At 45.9% G+C, this 18,078-nt stretch overlaps 1 protein-coding gene across 1 annotated transcript; it reads left to right on the top strand.

The window, feature by feature from the left end:
- The first annotated feature begins 81 nt into the window (after nt 1-81).
- On the top strand, nt 82-16,964 carry LOC106608583 (zRAB1B, member RAS oncogene family a). The gene is made up of 6 exons (XM_014206596.2): nt 82-406; nt 4,666-4,738; nt 4,866-4,961; nt 9,973-10,068; nt 10,294-10,425; nt 12,530-16,964. The coding sequence occupies exons 1-6, from the start codon at nt 393-395 to the stop codon at nt 12,722-12,724; spliced, it is 606 nt and encodes a 201-aa protein (XP_014062071.1). The 5' UTR covers nt 82-392; the 3' UTR covers nt 12,725-16,964.
- The last annotated feature ends 1,114 nt before the right edge of the window (nt 16,965-18,078 follow it).

The following is an 18,078-nucleotide window of genomic DNA, read 5'->3' as shown; positions in this document are numbered from 1 at the left end:
TTCGTAGTTGTTTTGAACGTGGCAGTAGACTTTGAACTACAACTCCCATCATCAGACCCATTCTAGATTTGTCTGTAGTGCCACGTCATTTGATGTCACTGCCGCACCTGCGCAGCCATCTTGTACTTCGAGCGAGGAGCGGACACAGAAAGAAATCAAAAGGATCAAATAAACCTGTCAAATCAGAAGAAAATAGGAATGTCTTTAAACGTTATATAGCCTCATAACGATTAGACACCCAAGAAGGATAAGGTTAGGTAAAAAAAGAAGGTGAAATAGACATTCAAGTGCTTCGGATATCCAGACCTACAAGTCATATTTTGCTTGTGAGTGAGAGGAGGAAGGAACAGTCAAATCGCCGAAAGAAAAACATCCCGAACGTCAGTCAAATCATGAATCCAGAATAGTGAGTAGACCCGCCGCCCCGAGAACCACTCATATATTTTACAAGCTATTGTTTTGCGCGGGCAGTTCCATAACATTTGAGTTTCGAGCGGTATGTAGCTATTAAGCTAGCTAGCGTCAGCTGATCGCATTCCCGTGCCAGCCGACGTTAGCTAGCATCATGTTTTACATACACATAGCTAGCTAGCTATCACGTCATTGATATACGCATTGTCAATAAATATAGCTAGCTTGCTTGTCCCTCAAACATCTGTCACTTGTGTGTGTGGCCCTGAAATGCTCGGTGCGGTGGCGACCGGAGAATTAGGACGTTGTGCCTAAACGTCACACCGGTGCAGTAGTTACAGTATTATGTCTTGCTTTGAGATCGCTTTGTCAGAAACACACACGAACCCACAGTTCTGTGAAGGCGCTTTGTTCTTTGTCTCTAGCTGCAACATAATGTAGCTAACTAGGTAATAATAACTATGTTATACTGAACCAGAGTACATGGGTTTGAGGAGACGAGATCTGCTCTGACGCACAGGATCCTTCAATTCAAAGTCCCATTGACCAGCTGTGCAAACGTTATGTCAATTCTTTCGGTACTCACCAAAATATGCAATTTCGCCGAACAACTATCGTCATTACTGCCGTTACCAACGTTATGTACTTAAAAAGGTCTAAATAAAACCAATGATCTTTCTCGATACTGTAGTGCTGCTGAATCAGCCGACCTGTGCTAGGCAGTAATGAGTGATTAAAAAAATAAAATAAAAATGATGGGGGTGGGGGGCCACAAAAAAACGGAACTCATCATGAGGGGCTGCAGTGGCTCATGGGTCTGCATACCCACATTGATACCCCCCACCTTGCAGGCAAAACATTTTAGCAGCCCCCCTCGTGACAGTGAAGAGAACATTTACGTTTTAAAGTTCATTTCCTGCAATTCTACACATTTTGACATAGGGTGGAGGCAAATGTTTGCAGTTTTTAATATGATAACTGATGATCAATTGGTTTAGACAGCTGGCCGCCAGACTAATTTACCAATGTATGAAATGTTAGCTCACCCAGGTTAATTGAGGGATTGCTGATTCGCTTTCCATACACCCACTCCTTTCGAAACACCCACTTGCCCATACTCCGGTCGCCATATTGGACTGCAGCTAGCCATACTTGGTCAAAGGTGGATTTGGGAGTACGTACTGTGCGTAATGGCAGTATTGATGATAGTCGCTCAGCGTAATGTTAAACATGTAGTTCTGTGTACAGCCAGAGGCACACTTATGTACAAGTAGTTGCTTGAACACGTTAATATTGGTATCACCATAATGTGATGATTTTCTTGCCTCAGGAGTCTTTCTCCACACTTTCTCTATATTGGGCCTACAATCCTAAACTATCCTAAGTAGTGTTGCAAGGTATACTGGTACCACCGCAATATCACAGTACCAAAACATAATTCAACTTATGATACCAACATTTTAGAGTACGGTTTCATATGACACTACCACATTTTCATCCCTACCGATCGGAAGAACCTGCTGGCGCCTGGTATAAGATGTTTATAAAGTACTTCTTGTTCATAAATTCGGTTGAATTTAAGCAATAGCCATTAGTCTCCTTGTATGCGCAGGTCCAATAATATCCATTTCACGTTCATGCGCATATCACTTGTGGCCGCTGTAATCATTGAGCTACATCCTCGACCAGCCCTCACTCACCTGCTTCTCTCCATCCACTCTTCAGGCTCATCTATTTTTCCATCAGTTTTTAAAATAGAATTTAGCTGTGATGAGGAGCGGGGATGCACACCCTGATGAGTCTTCTGTTAGAGTTGTACATTTGTTACATTGGAGCAGAGTGTGCAATGTTGATATATTGTATCATTTCATCGCCTGTTATTACCAAGAGCACAGACCAGCCTGTGTAGACTTTGCAAGTTCACTGTCATGCAGCCTCTGAGTGCCAGAGAGGGAAACTGGAGCACCGTTCGCGACAGGCATGCTTGCACCTTTACAGCAAAGAAAATGGCTTGTCTCTAGCCTAAATGGTTCAAATATGACCCATATTACCAGAGGGCTTGTCTCTAGCCTAAACGGTTCAAATATGACCCATATTACCAGAGGGCTTGCCTCTAGCCTAAACGGTTCAAATATGACCCATATTACCAGAGGGCTTGTCTCTAGCCTAAATGGTTCAAATATGACCCATATTACCAGATGTCTTGTCTCTAGCCTAAATGGTTATATAATATGACCCATATTACCAGAGGGCTTGCCTCTAGCCTAAACGGTTCAAATATGACCCATATTACCAGAGGGCTTGTCTCTAGCCTAAATGGTTATATAATATGACCCATATTACCAGAGGGCTTGCCTCTAGCCTAAACGGTTCAAATATGACCCATATTACCAGAGGGCTTGTCTCTAGCCTAAACGGTTCAAATATGACCCATATTACCAGAGGGCTTGCCTCTAGCCTAAACGGTTCAAATATGACCCATATTACCAGAGGGCTTGTCTCTAGCCTAAATGGTTCAAATATGACCCATATTACCAGATGTCTTGTCTCTAGCCTAAACGGTTCAAATATGACCCATATTACCAGGGGGATAAGCACACGTTTTATATAATTTCACAAACCATGTCGCAGGCCCTTTTAAACCAATCCTGGGTCGTCAATTATTGGTTTGATAACAAACAGCGTTGTTCAGTCATGCTAGCTAGCTGACAGTAGGTCTAGGCACATTTGATTGGCTCAGGAAGAAAGGAAAAGGGTCTGCTGCTCTTGAGATGTGCTTCAAAAAGTAGGATTCATATAGGCCTAATAACTATATCAAACATATTTTTCTTACAAGTGCTCTTTAAATTCTGTTTGGTTCCTAACGTCTTAAAAGTTGGGAGCTGTGTGTATATATTTGCAGGAGAGAGAGAGTGGTGTGTGTTTATGAGCGAGAGGGAGACCAGGGTGAGTGTGAGGAACGGAGGGAAAGTGTGTGTGTCTGTTAACTGAAGGGTAAAGAAGGTTTCATGTAGTGTTTTCCCCTTACTGCTACAATAACATGCAGATGATTATGCATGTATACTGAACGAAAATATAAACGCGACAATTTCAAAGATTTTACTTAGTTACAGTTCAAAGAAGGAAATCAGTCAATTGAAATAAATTATTTAGGCCCTATTCTATGGATTTCACATAACTGCTCAGTGGCCATGAGAGGACATAGGCCCACCCATTTGGGAGCCAGGCCCAGCTAATCAGAATGAGTTTTTGCCCACAAAAGGGCTTTATTACAGAAAAAACGAATTCTCAGCACCCCCCCCCAGACGATCTCACAGGTGAAGAAGCCGGATGTGGAGGTCCTGGTCTGGCGTGATCACATGTGGCTGCGGTTGTGAGGCCAGTTGGATGTACTGCCTAATTCTCTAAAATGACATTGGAGGCAGATTATGGTAGATAAATGAGCATTCAATTCTCTGGCAACAGCTCTGTTGGACATGCCTGCAGTCAGCATGCCAATTGCACGCTCCCTCAACTTGAGACATCTGTGGTGTTGTGTGACACAACTGCACATTTTAGTTGCCTTTTATTGTCCCCAGCACAAGGTGCACCTGTGTAATGATCAGCTTCTTGATAGACCACACTGGTCAGGTAGATGGATTATCTTGGCAAAGGAGAAATTCTCACTAACAGGGATGTAAACAAATTTGTGCACAAGATTTGAAAGAAATAAGCTTTTTGTGTGTATCGATCATGTCTGGGATCTTTTATTTCAGCTCATGAAACATAGGACCAACACTTTACATGTTGCGATTATATTTTTGTTCAGTATATATTCCTTCCTCCCATTCCTCCAGCCAAATCACAGGTTGGCCTTTGCAAATATGAGCAAATCAGCCATTCTATGCAGTATTTTATTATACACTGAAGGGTGTGAAGTTAAATTCAATGTGTTGTATTGAGTGAGAAGTGTGAATTTCAGTGACAGGTTTTTGCGTAGGACATGCATAAAACGTTTAGAAAACGGGAACAGCCGTCCAGGGGACGGGGCAAACAGGACTCTAGGCCACTGATTATAATTATTTAGCCCCGTGGTATTGCGATACTACTCTGTATCATATCGTTAGTAAAACTTTGGTACCGTGACAACACTAATCCTAAATAGAAGAAATTGATGCAACTTCACATCAGTAGTAGGGCTTATTACTGGAGTCAAGTAGCAGCACTGTTTAGCATGTCTAGTCTTTGGTCTAATGCTGGAGGCCTTCATTTCAGTGACTACCTGTTCAAGCTCCTCCTTATCGGTGACTCCGGTGTGGGAAAGTCCTGTCTTCTGCTCCGCTTTGCTGTAAGTATACTTACTGTATATACTATTACTGTTCACAGCTATTTAGTAAGTGGCGTTCTGGTGCCTTCTGTCAAAAAATGCAGCTTCCTGGATCTGTCTAACTGTTCTCTCTCTCTCTTCCCTCCAGGACGACACCTACACAGAGAGCTACATCAGCACCATCGGTGTAGACTTCAAGATCCGCACCATCGAGCTGGACGGCAAGACCATCAAACTACAGATTGTGAGTCTGACACAATGAACACCTCTACCATTACCAACACCTCTACCTCTACCAACACCTCTACCACTACCTCTACCACTACCAACACCTCTACCACTACCAACACCTCTACCACTACCAACACCTCTACCTCTACCAACACCTCACCAACACCTCTACCACTACCTCTACCACTACCTCTACCAACACCTCTACCACTACCACTACCAACACCTCTACCTCTACCAACACCTCTACCACTACCTCTACCACTACCACTACCTCTACCAACACCTCTACCACTACCAACACCTCACCAACACCTCTACCACTACCTCTACCAACACCTCTACCACTACCTCTACCAACACCTCTACCACTACCTCTACCACTACCACCACCTCTACCACCAACACCTCTACCACTACCTCTACCAACACCTCTACCACTACCAACACCTCTACCACTACCAACACCTCTACCTCTACCAACACCTCTACCACTACCTCTACCAACACCTCTACCAACACCTCTACCTCTACCAACACCTCTACCTCTACCAACACCTCTACCACTACCAACACCTCACCAACACCTCTACTACTACCTCTACCAACACCTCTACCTCTACCAACACCTCTACCTCTACCACTACCTCTACCACCAACACCTCTACCAACACCTCTACCTCTACCACCACCTCTACCACCACCACCTCTACCACCAACACCTCTACCACTACCACTACCTCCTCTACCACCAACACCTCTACCACTACCTCTACCAACACCTCTACCACTACCAACACCTCTACCAACACCTCTACCACCACTACCAACACCTCTACCACCTCTACCAACACCTCTACCACCACTACCAACACCTCTACCACCTCTACCAACACCTCTACCAACACCTCTACCACCTCTACCAACACCTCTACCACCACTACCAACACCTCTACCACCACTACCAACACCTCTACCACTACCACTACCACCACCTCTACCACTACCAGCACCAACACCTCTACCAACACCTCTACCACCACTACCAACACCTCTACCACCTCTACCAACACCTCTACCACCTCTACCAACACCTCTACCACCACTACCAACACCTCTACCACCACTACCAACACCTCTACCACCTCTACCAACACCTCTACCACCTCTACCAACACCTCTACCACCACTACCAACACCTCTACCACCACTACCAACACCTCTACCACCTCTACCAACACCTCTACCACCTCTACCAACACCTCTACCAACACCTCTACCACCTCTACCACCACCTCTACTACCAACACCTCTACCACCACTACCAACACCTCTACCACCACTACCAACACCTCTACCAACACCTCTACCACCACCACTACTACCAACACCTCTACCACCACTACCAACATCTCTACCACCTCTACCAACACCTCTACCACCACTACCAACACCTCTACCACCACTACCAACACCTCTACCACCTCTACCAACACCTCTACCACCACTACCAACACCTCTACCACCACTACCAACACCTCTATCATCTCTACCAACACATCTACCACCTCTACCAACACCTCTACCAACACCTCTACCACCACTACCAACACCTCTACCACCACTACCAACACCTCTACCACCACTACCAACACCTCTACCAACACCTCTACCACCTCTACCACCACCACTACTACCAACACCTCTACCACCACTACCAACACCTCTACCACCACTACCAACACCTCTACCAACACCTCTACCACTACTACCAACACCTCTACCACTACTACCAACACCTCTACCACCACTACCAACACCTCTACCACCACTACCAACACCTCTACCACCACTACCAACACCTCTACCACCTCTACCAACACCTCTACCACCTCTACCAACACCTCTACCACCTCTACCAACACCTCTACCACCACTACCAACACCTCTACCACCACTACCAACACCTCTACCACCTCTACCACCACCACATCTACCACCACCTCTACGACCACTACCACCACCTCTACGACCACTACCAACACCTCTACCACCACTACCAACACCTCTACCACCACTACCAACACCTCTACCACCACTACCAACACCTCTACCACTACTACCAACACCTCTACCACCACCACTACTACCAACACCTCTACCAACACCTCTACCACCTCTACCAACACCTCTACCACCACCACCTCTACCAACACCTCTACCACCACTACCAACACCTCTACCACCACCACATCTACCACCACCTCTACGACCACTACCAACACCTCTACCACCACTACCAACACCTCTACCACCACTACCAACACCTCTACCACCTCTACCTCTACCACCACCACTACTACCAACACCTCTACCACCACCACTACTACCAACACCTCTACCACCTCTACCAACACCTCTACCAACACCTCTACCACCTCTACCACCACTACCAACACCTCTACCACCACTACCAACACCTCTACCACCACTACCAACACCTCTACCACCACTACCAACACCTCTACCACCACTACCAACACCTCTACCACCACTACCAACACCTCTACCACCACTACCAACACCTCTACCACCACTACCAACACCTCTACCACCACTACCAACACCTCTACCACCACCACTACCAACACCTCTACCACCACCACTACCAACACCTCTACCACCACTACCAACACCTCTACCACCACTACCAACACCTCCAACACCTCTACCACCACCACTGCTACCAACACCACTACCAACACCTCTACCACCACTACCAACACCTCTACCACCTCTACCAACACCTCTACCACCACTACCAACACCTCTACCACCACTACCAACACCTCTACCACCACTACCAACACCTCTACCACCTCTACCAACACCTCTACCACCTCTACCAACACCTCTACCGCCACTACCAACACCTCTACCACCACCACATCTACCACCACCTCTACGACCACTACCAACACCTCTACCACCACTACCACCACCTCTACCACCACTACCAACACCTCTACCACCACTACCAACACCTCTACCACCACTACCAACACCTCTACCACCACTACCAACACCTCTACCACATCTACCACCACTACTACCAACACCTCTACCACCACCACCACCACTACTACCAACACCTCTACCGCTACCAACACCTCTACCAACACCTCTACCGCTACCAACACCTCTACCAACACCTCTACCGCTACCAACACCTCTACCAACACCTCTACCACTACCACCACCACATCTACCACCACTACTACCAACACCTCTACCACCACTACCAACACCTCTACCTCTACCACCACCACATCTACCACCACTACTACCAACACCTCTACCACCACTATTACCAACACCTCTACCAACACCTCTACCACCACCACATCCTACCAACACCTCTACCTCTACCACCACCACATCTACCACCACTACTACCAACACCTCTACCACCACTACTACCAACACCTCTACCGCTACCAACACCTCTACCACTTCTACCAACACCTCTACCACTTCTACCAACACCTCTACCACTTCTACCAACACCACTTCTACCTCTACCACCACCACCTCTACCAACACCACCACCTCTACCACTACCAACACCTCTACCTACCTCTACCAACACCTCTACCTACCTCTACCACTACCACCACTACTACAAAAAAAATCCCCCCAAAAATCACATTTATTTATATAGACCTTCTTACATCAGCTGATGCCACAAAGTGCTGTACAGAAGCCTAAACCCCCAAACAGCAAGCAATGCAGGTGTAGAAGCACGGTGCCTAGGAAAAACTCCCTAGAAAGGCCAAAACCTAGGAAGAAACCCATAGAGGAACCAGGCTATGAGGGGTGGCCAGTCCTCTTCTGGCTGTGCCGGGTGGAGATTATAACAGAACATGGCCAAGATGTTCAAATGTTCATAAATTACCTACCACCTCTACAATAACACCACAACTACCAACAGTACAACTACTACCACGACCTACCACCACCTCTACCAACACCTCTACCACTACCAACAGTGCAACTACTACTACCACTACCAACACCTCTTCCAACACCACCACCACTACCTACCTCTACCACCACTACCACTACCACCACCTCTACCACTACCACCACCTCTACCAACAACACCACCTCTACCACTACCACCAACACCACCACTACCACCAACACCACTACCAACAACACCACCTCTACCACTACTACCACTACCAACAACACCACCTCTACCACTACCACTACCAACAACACCACCTCTACCACTACCAACAACACCACCTCTACTACTACCACTACCAACAACACCACCTCTACTACTACCACTACCAACAACACCACCTCTACCACTACCAACAACACCACCACTACCACTACCAACAACACCACCTCTACTACTACCACTACCAACAACACCACCTCTACTACTACCACTACCAACAACACCACCTCTACCACTACCACTACCAACAACACCACCTCTACTACTACCACTACCAACAACACCACCTCTACTACTATCACTACCAACAACACCACCTCTACCACTACCAACAACACCACCACCACCACCACTACCCACTCCCCTCGCCTTTATTCCAACAGTGGCACCCATTTCCTGATGTTATAAAGGCTTGACTAGATTTGATAAACGGTTCAGTAACCTAGTTATGTTGCTTAGTTTTACCTCCTGTGTTTGCTCTGTAGTTTAATGACTCGCCCTAAGGCTAAACAACAGGGATCCAGTTCTGTTCCCAACATGCCTCTTTAGATGCAAGGAGAGGAACTATAGATGTTAGTGTGATGTTCTATTGACCATACATAGTGCTAATCCAGATGCTTTCAGGACAGGAATAATGTGAACTTGGGTGATGACAGGCGAGTGTGTGTTTAGTCATTTAAATGAACCTAGTCTGTTTCGTTTGTTGGCATTAAACAACACTCTCTCCCCTCCATGTCACTTTTTGTCGTTCTCCACTCCCTCCCTCTGTCAGTGGGACACTGCTGGTCAGGAGAGGTTCCGCACCATCACCTCCAGTTACTACAGGGGTGCCCACGGCATCATCGTGGTCTATGATGTCACAGATCAGGTGGGTTATTAGTTCGGAGGTGATCTGTGCTTAGACCTAGTCCTACTGGGTTTGAACAATTCTTCATCAAATGCTGTACTTCCCAAGTCCTTTTGACATACTAAAATGTTGTTTGGCATGGACATATTAGCCCTCTACCGGTTTCTCACATGCCTGTAGGATAGGCAGCCATACACTGTCACTAATCTCACTCTCTGTCTTGTGTATCTCCGTCCTGCTCTGTAGGAGTCGTACAACAATGTGAAGCAGTGGCTGCAGGAGATCGACCGCTATGCCAGCGAGAACGTCAACAAGCTGCTGGTGGGGAACAAGTGTGACCTCACTACCAAGAAAGTAGTGGACTACACAACAGCCAAGGTACAGCTACCATACAACACCTACAAACCCAGATGAAATGCACGCTCAATGAGTAGTGTTTAGGAGATTTCAGGCTACACAAATCAATTATCGAATTTCTTTGTTTTGAACGTTCAATATCTCTAGAAATCTATATCCTCATCAATGTGGTAATACCTGAGGGGATCGAATGCATAATATTTGATCTTTTAACTTTTTTTTTTCATTGTTCAGATAAAAAAAAAAGATACTTTATGTCAAAAGTATAAATATAATATCATCCAAAATAATATTGTGATATGCAACTGTATAAATATTTTCCCCCATCACTAGTGCATATTAAACTCACAGACAAAATGACGCACCATACTGCCAGTACTTTTTGACAATTAAACACATACATACAATACCAACATTTTTAACCTCACCTGCGGTATCATGTTTTATATTTAATGAAGATACTACCATTTTTTTATCACCACGGACAATACAACAACAGCTGGGCATTGCCTTGTATGTTCCATATATAAACTCAGCAAAAAAAGACACGTCCCCTTTTCAGGACCATGTCTTTCAAAGGTCATTCGTAAAAATCCAAATAACTTCACAGATCTTCATTGTAAAGGGTTTAAACACTGTTTCCCATGCTTGTTCAATGAACAATAAACAATTAATGAACATGCACCTGTGGAACGGTCGTTAAGACACTAACAGCTTACAGACGGTAGGTAATTAAGGTCACAGTTATGAAAAGTTAGGACACTAAAGAGGCCTTTCTATTGACTCTGAAAAACACCAAAAGAAAGATGCCCAGGGTCCCTGCTCATCTGTGTGAACGTGCCTTAGGCATGCTGCAAGGAGGCATGAGGACTGCAGATGTGGCCAGGGTAATAAATTGCAATGTCCGTACTGTGAGACGCCTAAGACAGCGCTACAGGGAGACAGGACAGACAGCTGATCGTCCTCGCAGTGGCAGACCACATTTAACAACACCTGCACAGGATCGGTACATCCAAACATCACACCTGCGGGACAGGTACAGGATGGCAACAACAACAGCCCGAGTTGCACCAGGAACGCACAATTCCTCCATCAGTGCTCAGACTGTCCTCAGTAGGCTGAGAGAGAGGCTGGACTGAGGGCCTGTAGGCCTGTTGTAAGGCAGGTCCTCACCAGACATCACCGGCAACAACGTCGCCTATGGGCACAAACCCACCGTTGCTGGACCAGACAGGACTGGCAAAAAGTGCTCTTCACTGATGAGTTGTGGTTTTGTCTCACCGAGGGTGATGGTTGGATTCGCGTTTATCGTCGAAGGAATGAGCGTTACACCGAGGCCTGTACTCTGGAAGGGGATTGATTTGGAGGTGGAGGGTTCGTCATGGTCTGGGGCGGTGTGTCACAGCATCATCGGACTTGCCTTGTTGTCATTGCAGGCAATCTCAATGCTGTGCGTTACAGGAAAGACATCCTCCTCCCTCATGTGGTACCCTTCCTGCAGGCTCATCCTGACATGACCCTCCAGCATGACAATGCCACCAGCCATACTGCTCGTTCTGTGCATGATTTCCTGCAAGACAGGAATGTCAGTGTTCTGCCATGGCCAGTGAAGAGCCCGGATCTCAATCCCATTGAGCACGTCTGGGACCTGTTGGATCGGAGGGTGAGGGCTAGGGCCATTCTCCCCAGAAATGTCCGGGAACTTGCAGGTGCCTTGGTGGAAGAGTGGGGTAACATCTCACAGCAAGAACTGGCAAATCTGGTACAGTCCATGAGGAGGAGATGCCCTGCAGTACTTAATGCAGCTGGTGGCCACACCAGATACTGACTGTTACTTTTTGACCCCCCCTTTGTTCAGGGACACATTATTCCATTTCTGTTAGTCACATGTCTGTGGAACTTGTTCAGTTTATGTCTCAGTTGTTGAATCTTGTTATGTTCATACAAATATTTACACATGTTAAGTTTGCTGAAAATAATCGCAGTTGACAGTGAGAGGATGTTTCTTTTTTTGCTGAGTTTGTGTGTGTGTGTGTGTGTGTGTGTGTGTGTGTGTGTGTGTGTGTGTGCGTGTGCGTGCGTGCGTTTGACCCCTATCTATTCTGTTCCTATTTGCCGCCTGCAGGAGTTTGCCGACTCCCTGGCCATCCCCTTCCTGGAAACAAGTGCCAAGAACGCCACCAACGTGGAGCAGGCCTTCATGACCATGGCTGCTGAGATCAAGAAGAGGATGGGACCCGGGGCCACGGCTGGAGGGGACAAGCCCAACCTGAAGATAGACAGCACCCCTGTCAGGCAGTCTGGAGGGGGGTGCTGTTAAACTGGACTCTGTCCTGGATGCTCTCCTCTTCTTCACCCTCCCTGCTCTGGGCTTCACTTCCTCCACCTCTTCATCCCTCAGCCTCCCTCCCATCTCCCGTTCTCTTACTCTTGCCGCGGGATGGGTGGTTGGATAGGGGGAGGAGTTGAGGGGTGAGAACTGGGGACTGACTTTAAGACCGTATCTCCCCCCAAAAAAGTGAAGAGAAGTTAGGTTGGAGTTGGGTTGAACTTTTTTCTTTTTTTCCCCGAGCGATGAGTCAGGAACGTAAACAGATATGAGAAAAGATTGGTGTTGACTTAGAGGAGAACTGGGTGATAGAAGATTAGTTTTTAGATTCCGGCGAGCGCTTATCTCCCTCTCCTGTGTCACACACACACACACACACACACACACACACACAGAAGAGGGGGCGGAGTGATTCTCCCATAGGAAGTGGTCACAGGCCGGGTTTTGTTTCCTTTAGGCTATGTCTGTCATTGCAACCCAATAGAAGTCCTATAGCAAAATTCAGTTTAGAGTGCTACAATAATCTGTCATGTATGTATTGGACCTGTTTTATCTCAGACTGCTGCGGTGCCTTGTAGCCATGGCGACGTGTCACCATCTTAAGTCTGTCTGTAGGTATCAAGTGAGTGACCTGTTCAATCTAGCCTACAGTCTACGTTCCACATGCAATAGTAACACTAATGCACTATTTATACCCATGTATCCATCCATCCATTTGTACGAACTGAATTGGCGTTGGAGCAGACAGTCATGCACCACTACCAGCGTACTAACAACTGAGTCATCCATCATATTAATCAATGAGGATACGGGTATCTAGGATACGGGTATCATAGAAGTAGAATGAATAGACCGGACTCTGAAGGAAGGCATCAGCAGAGAGGGGAGAGACATACACTTTGTCTGTGTGGAGAAGAGGGTTCTGGGAAGGATAGCTCTGACTCCTCGTGGAGCCTGAGCTTTAGGTTGATTCGACACAGAACAGGAGAACTTTTGGTCGAACTTGGAATCCCTCCATCCCTCTACATGCAGATGGGAGGATGTAGTGAGAGAGACTTGGTTTTTGAGTGCTTTAATATACTGTATGGTGTTAGTTAGCTCACATCACTCCTCTTGTTAGGGTTTCACATGTAAAAAAAGACAAAACACAAAAAAGACACATAAATATTTGAGATATGCTTAAGTCATGTTTGTATGTCTTTAAGTTGTCAGGACTCTATATTACAGTATGCCCAAGGTGGTTCTTCAACATAAACAGACAGTGTACACACATACTGAGAACGGGGCTTGACGTACAACCAGATTAGTGGCCGGGCAAGCGATATTCAACTAATTAACAGGACATATGAAACAAGAAATTGGCAATTTTCTGACTTCATATTCATAGATTATTGTTCATATTATTTTATTGTTATTACAAGATTTTATTATTTGATATTTGTATTTTCTGTAGTTTTTTTCTAATCGAAAAAGCTTGTAAAAATTGCTTGAAATGTTGTCCAACTTCCTTTATCGGGTGGGTTGGGATGTTTTTCGGTTTGGTCGGTGGAGTTGGGGAGTTGTCTCTGAAAGCTACTGTTCCCTGCTGTGCCTCACTGGACTCCTAAAGATACTGACCGCGTGCATAACTTCTGTACCATGTCACACCACAGGTTCTTCACGCCTCGGCCAGGACCGACTTCTCAGACCGTGTTGCCATCCACCATTTGTCATCACGTGTCCCACAGTGCATTTCTTTTATGGTTGTCATGGTTTCATGTCAGTTAGTGTGGTCATTATGAGGCATAGCCAGTCCATCATGGTTTAAATGGCCTAAGACATCCAGACCTGGCTAATTATGTTCCAGAGGAGTCCCTATTCAAGACCAAAGTCTCCGTCCAGTACTATGACTACATGCCAACTCATTACCTCTCTCTAGATCAGTGCGTGATTGGTGTTCTTCAATCTTCATTGTTAACTGCTAGCTAGTTCCAGTAGCCTCTATATAACTTAAGACATGGAGTATGTTTGGCTGATCAGAATGTGTGTTAATGGGCCTGGCTGTCTTGACTAGTCCCCCTTCTACAGGAACCTGCTCTGCGCCGTTCCCTTCTCAGTCTGTCCTCATGGTTCTCATGGCTGTGTGTTGTTTCTCAGAGGCATTCCTATGGAACTATGGAACCTAGCAGGAATGTGGAGAAAACACTCCAGCCCCTGACCTTAACCAGCCCCTGACCTTAACCAGCCCCTGACCTTAACCAGCCCCTGACCTTAACCAGCCCCTGACTTTAACCAACCCCTGACCTTAACCAGCCCCTGACCTTAACCAACGCTAGTTTTGAATTAATGTAATGCACTACAGTACGGCTTATACTACTAATATGGCCACTAAGCTTTTGTGTTCTTGACAACAAAGAATATTGGCCTTTGTCGGTTATTACAACCTCAGTTTTCGATCCATTTTTCTGTAGAAGTAGTCATGGTTACAACGGGACTTTAGGAAAATCTATTCTCTGGCTTTGGTTGGAATTAGAGTGACTTACTGTTAGCCATGACTGGACCCATAGACTCGTTACAGCACTATAGTGGGCCTGTTGGGGAATTGACACATCCATTTTGTCCTCATGGTTGCCCCTTGGTCTTGCCAGTTTGACATTGGTGCAGTAGGCAGTGTGTAACCGTTCTAACCTTCTACCTGTATATATTTATTACTATGTGAAGAGCAGACGGGAAGGTTCGTACTCTAACGACAACTATGTAAGGTCGTGTTGTAAGGTCATGTTGTACGGTCGTGTTATATGGTCATAAAGCCTTGTTCAGTTTGGCTTTGAGCATTTCATTGGGTCTGAGCATGTTATGTCATGGTTACGGTCATCATGGTCACGTTACGGTCTTAGAATAAGTCCTAGATTCTGGTTCATTGGGTCGGAGTGAGTTTGACCGTGCTTGACCGTTCAGGGGTAGCAGGGATTGACTGGTTTTGGCATGCAGACCGGATATGAAGTCCCATCCTCCTCTTTAAGCCAATCAAAATATTACAACAATGTTCTCTGAATGGCTCCTCCTACTCATTGATAAAACGGAATCTGGCTTGGACTTTGGGAGCTTTCCCGGTCGGTCTTCGACAGATAGTTTAGGTCAAGGTGACTCAGCCTCCCGACTCAGAGCTCCATGTCGTAACGTGCAATTGCGGCCTCTAAAAACCTGTGATGTCCAATGTATGCTGACGAGTTAGTGAGCGCTTACTGTCTGCAGAACACGGCTACCAACCATTCTGGAGTGAATGTCTAGAAGAGCGACGCGAGGGCTGAAATCAGTATCTGTTTGTGTGTGAACAGAAAGTATTTGTTGTAGATGTGATTATTTAGGCTAGTCGATACAGCAGCCGTCTTAGCACTAATGTTAGGGTGTAGTCTTTTTGGTAGAGCCTTTTACACATGTGGTTTGGCCAAGCCTGTGAAGCGATGCAGGACTCAACCAGACTGGATTGTGTACCAGCTCTCATTTTTATGCTCATTCAGTTTGGTATGATGAATTTGAGGATCTGGTAGGCCTAAGTAATCGCTGGTAGGAAGGGAGGGAACAGTAGTGTGTGGGGTCGGGGACGGTCTGTGTGCGTGACATTCCTGCTCCCTGAGCACAGGCTGGCTTTTCTCTTGAATCTCACAAGTCCTTCTGCGAATGAAACGATTGTTTGCAACGCTCCACACAGACACACGCACACTCGGTCACACAGACTCGCTAAATTGGTTTCACGCCATAACGGTGCCCTTTTTGATTTGTTCTGAATGTGCTTTTCCTACCAAGAATTCTTGATATTCTACTGATTTTAATATATTAATTGAAAATATACTGTGGTAATATTGTGTCCGGTCCATCGACGGATATGAGGGAGGGGTTTAGGAAATGTGGGTGGGACAACACGTGGGGGTGGAGTTAGGGGCGGGCTTTGTTTGGGCAGTACTCCTGAATGTGATTATGATGGAACTGCTCAAATCTTTTCTTTCTTAGTCTTTCTGTGTAATTTGCACACTTCTTTGTGACTCTCCCATGGCTTAATAAAGGAACACGCGTTCTTTAATACCGAGCGTCATGCAGGTCCCCTCCTGATCCTCACTTTTTATTTTCAGTTTTTCGCTTGTCCACTTTAGTGCTCTCTGTCTCACTGCTGAGTTTGATCATGATGTTTTTTTATGTACATATTTTAAATATATATATATATAATAAAATGAATACAAAAGATCAATGTCAACATGAGTAAACTGTCCCTTATTCCCCTCCCATGTAATGTGTATTATTATTATCAGTACACCAGTGTTGTCAGCTATATGAAGGTCTGTGTTTATACGTACAAGTCAATGTCAACTGTGTGTGTGTGTGTGTGTGTGTGTGTGTGTCTGCAGGAGGGTACTCTGCTGGAGGTGCCGCATGAGGTCACTCCCTTCCCTGAATCACCGCCGGAGGGCAGGAACAGATCCAGTATCTGCCTGGCAGCCTGCCTATCAGCTCTACTTTGTCCTTGATTTGACACACGTTGAGAGTGAAGAAGACCCAGACAGCTGCTCATCTAATAGTGTACTCTTTTACTCTGCATGAGAGGGAAGTAATGTGTTCAGTATGGAGCTGCTTCCAATAGAATCATTCACAATGACTATTGCTTGGGAGAGTATGCTGTGGGCAGGGAAATGACAGCTCTAATATAAAGTACTCTAATATAGTCTTAGGACTGCTGCTGCAGACTGCTCATTGTCTGCTGAAGGAACACCCTCTCAGCAAGAAACGTACCAGCTAATTCCATTCTAGCACTATTTGGATTACATATTGAAACAATGATGATGCTACTTTTAACATGGCAATCTGAAAGTCACTACAATGGAGAATTGCAGTAGTGTGTGTACTGAAATTCATATTTGTACGTTTGATTAAATTAAGTTTTGTGATACATACCAAATACATCATTATTTTCAGTCATCTGCCAGACATTTGTCTAGACATGTATCCTTAAGTAGCGTTCAGGCTAAGAATTAGGACATTGTCCAAAATCAGTCCGATGATATATGCACTGATCTGAGAGTGTGATACGGTCATTGAACAGGGCCTGTATTCACAAAGCGTCTGGAGTGCTGACCTACGATCAGTTGTGCATTTTAGATCATAGTAAATAAGATTACATGGATGGGGGGGGGGGGGATCTGATCCAAGATCAGCTCTCCAGGACCCTGACCTATGGAATCTCTCATGACTAAACTGACCCATTGTCCTTCCTTCATCTCTCCCTCCTCCTGTCGTGGTGGCAGGGTGCTGGTGACCTTGAGTTATTTATAGTGTGGTGACGCCGCAGACTGGGAGCAGGGTACCAGACACTA

Source organism: Salmo salar, chromosome ssa07 (assembly GCF_905237065.1).
Source record: "Salmo salar chromosome ssa07, Ssal_v3.1, whole genome shotgun sequence".
Classification (NCBI taxonomy): Eukaryota; Metazoa; Chordata; class Actinopteri; order Salmoniformes; family Salmonidae; genus Salmo; species Salmo salar.
This window is presented reverse-complemented; position numbering and strand designations above follow the sequence as displayed.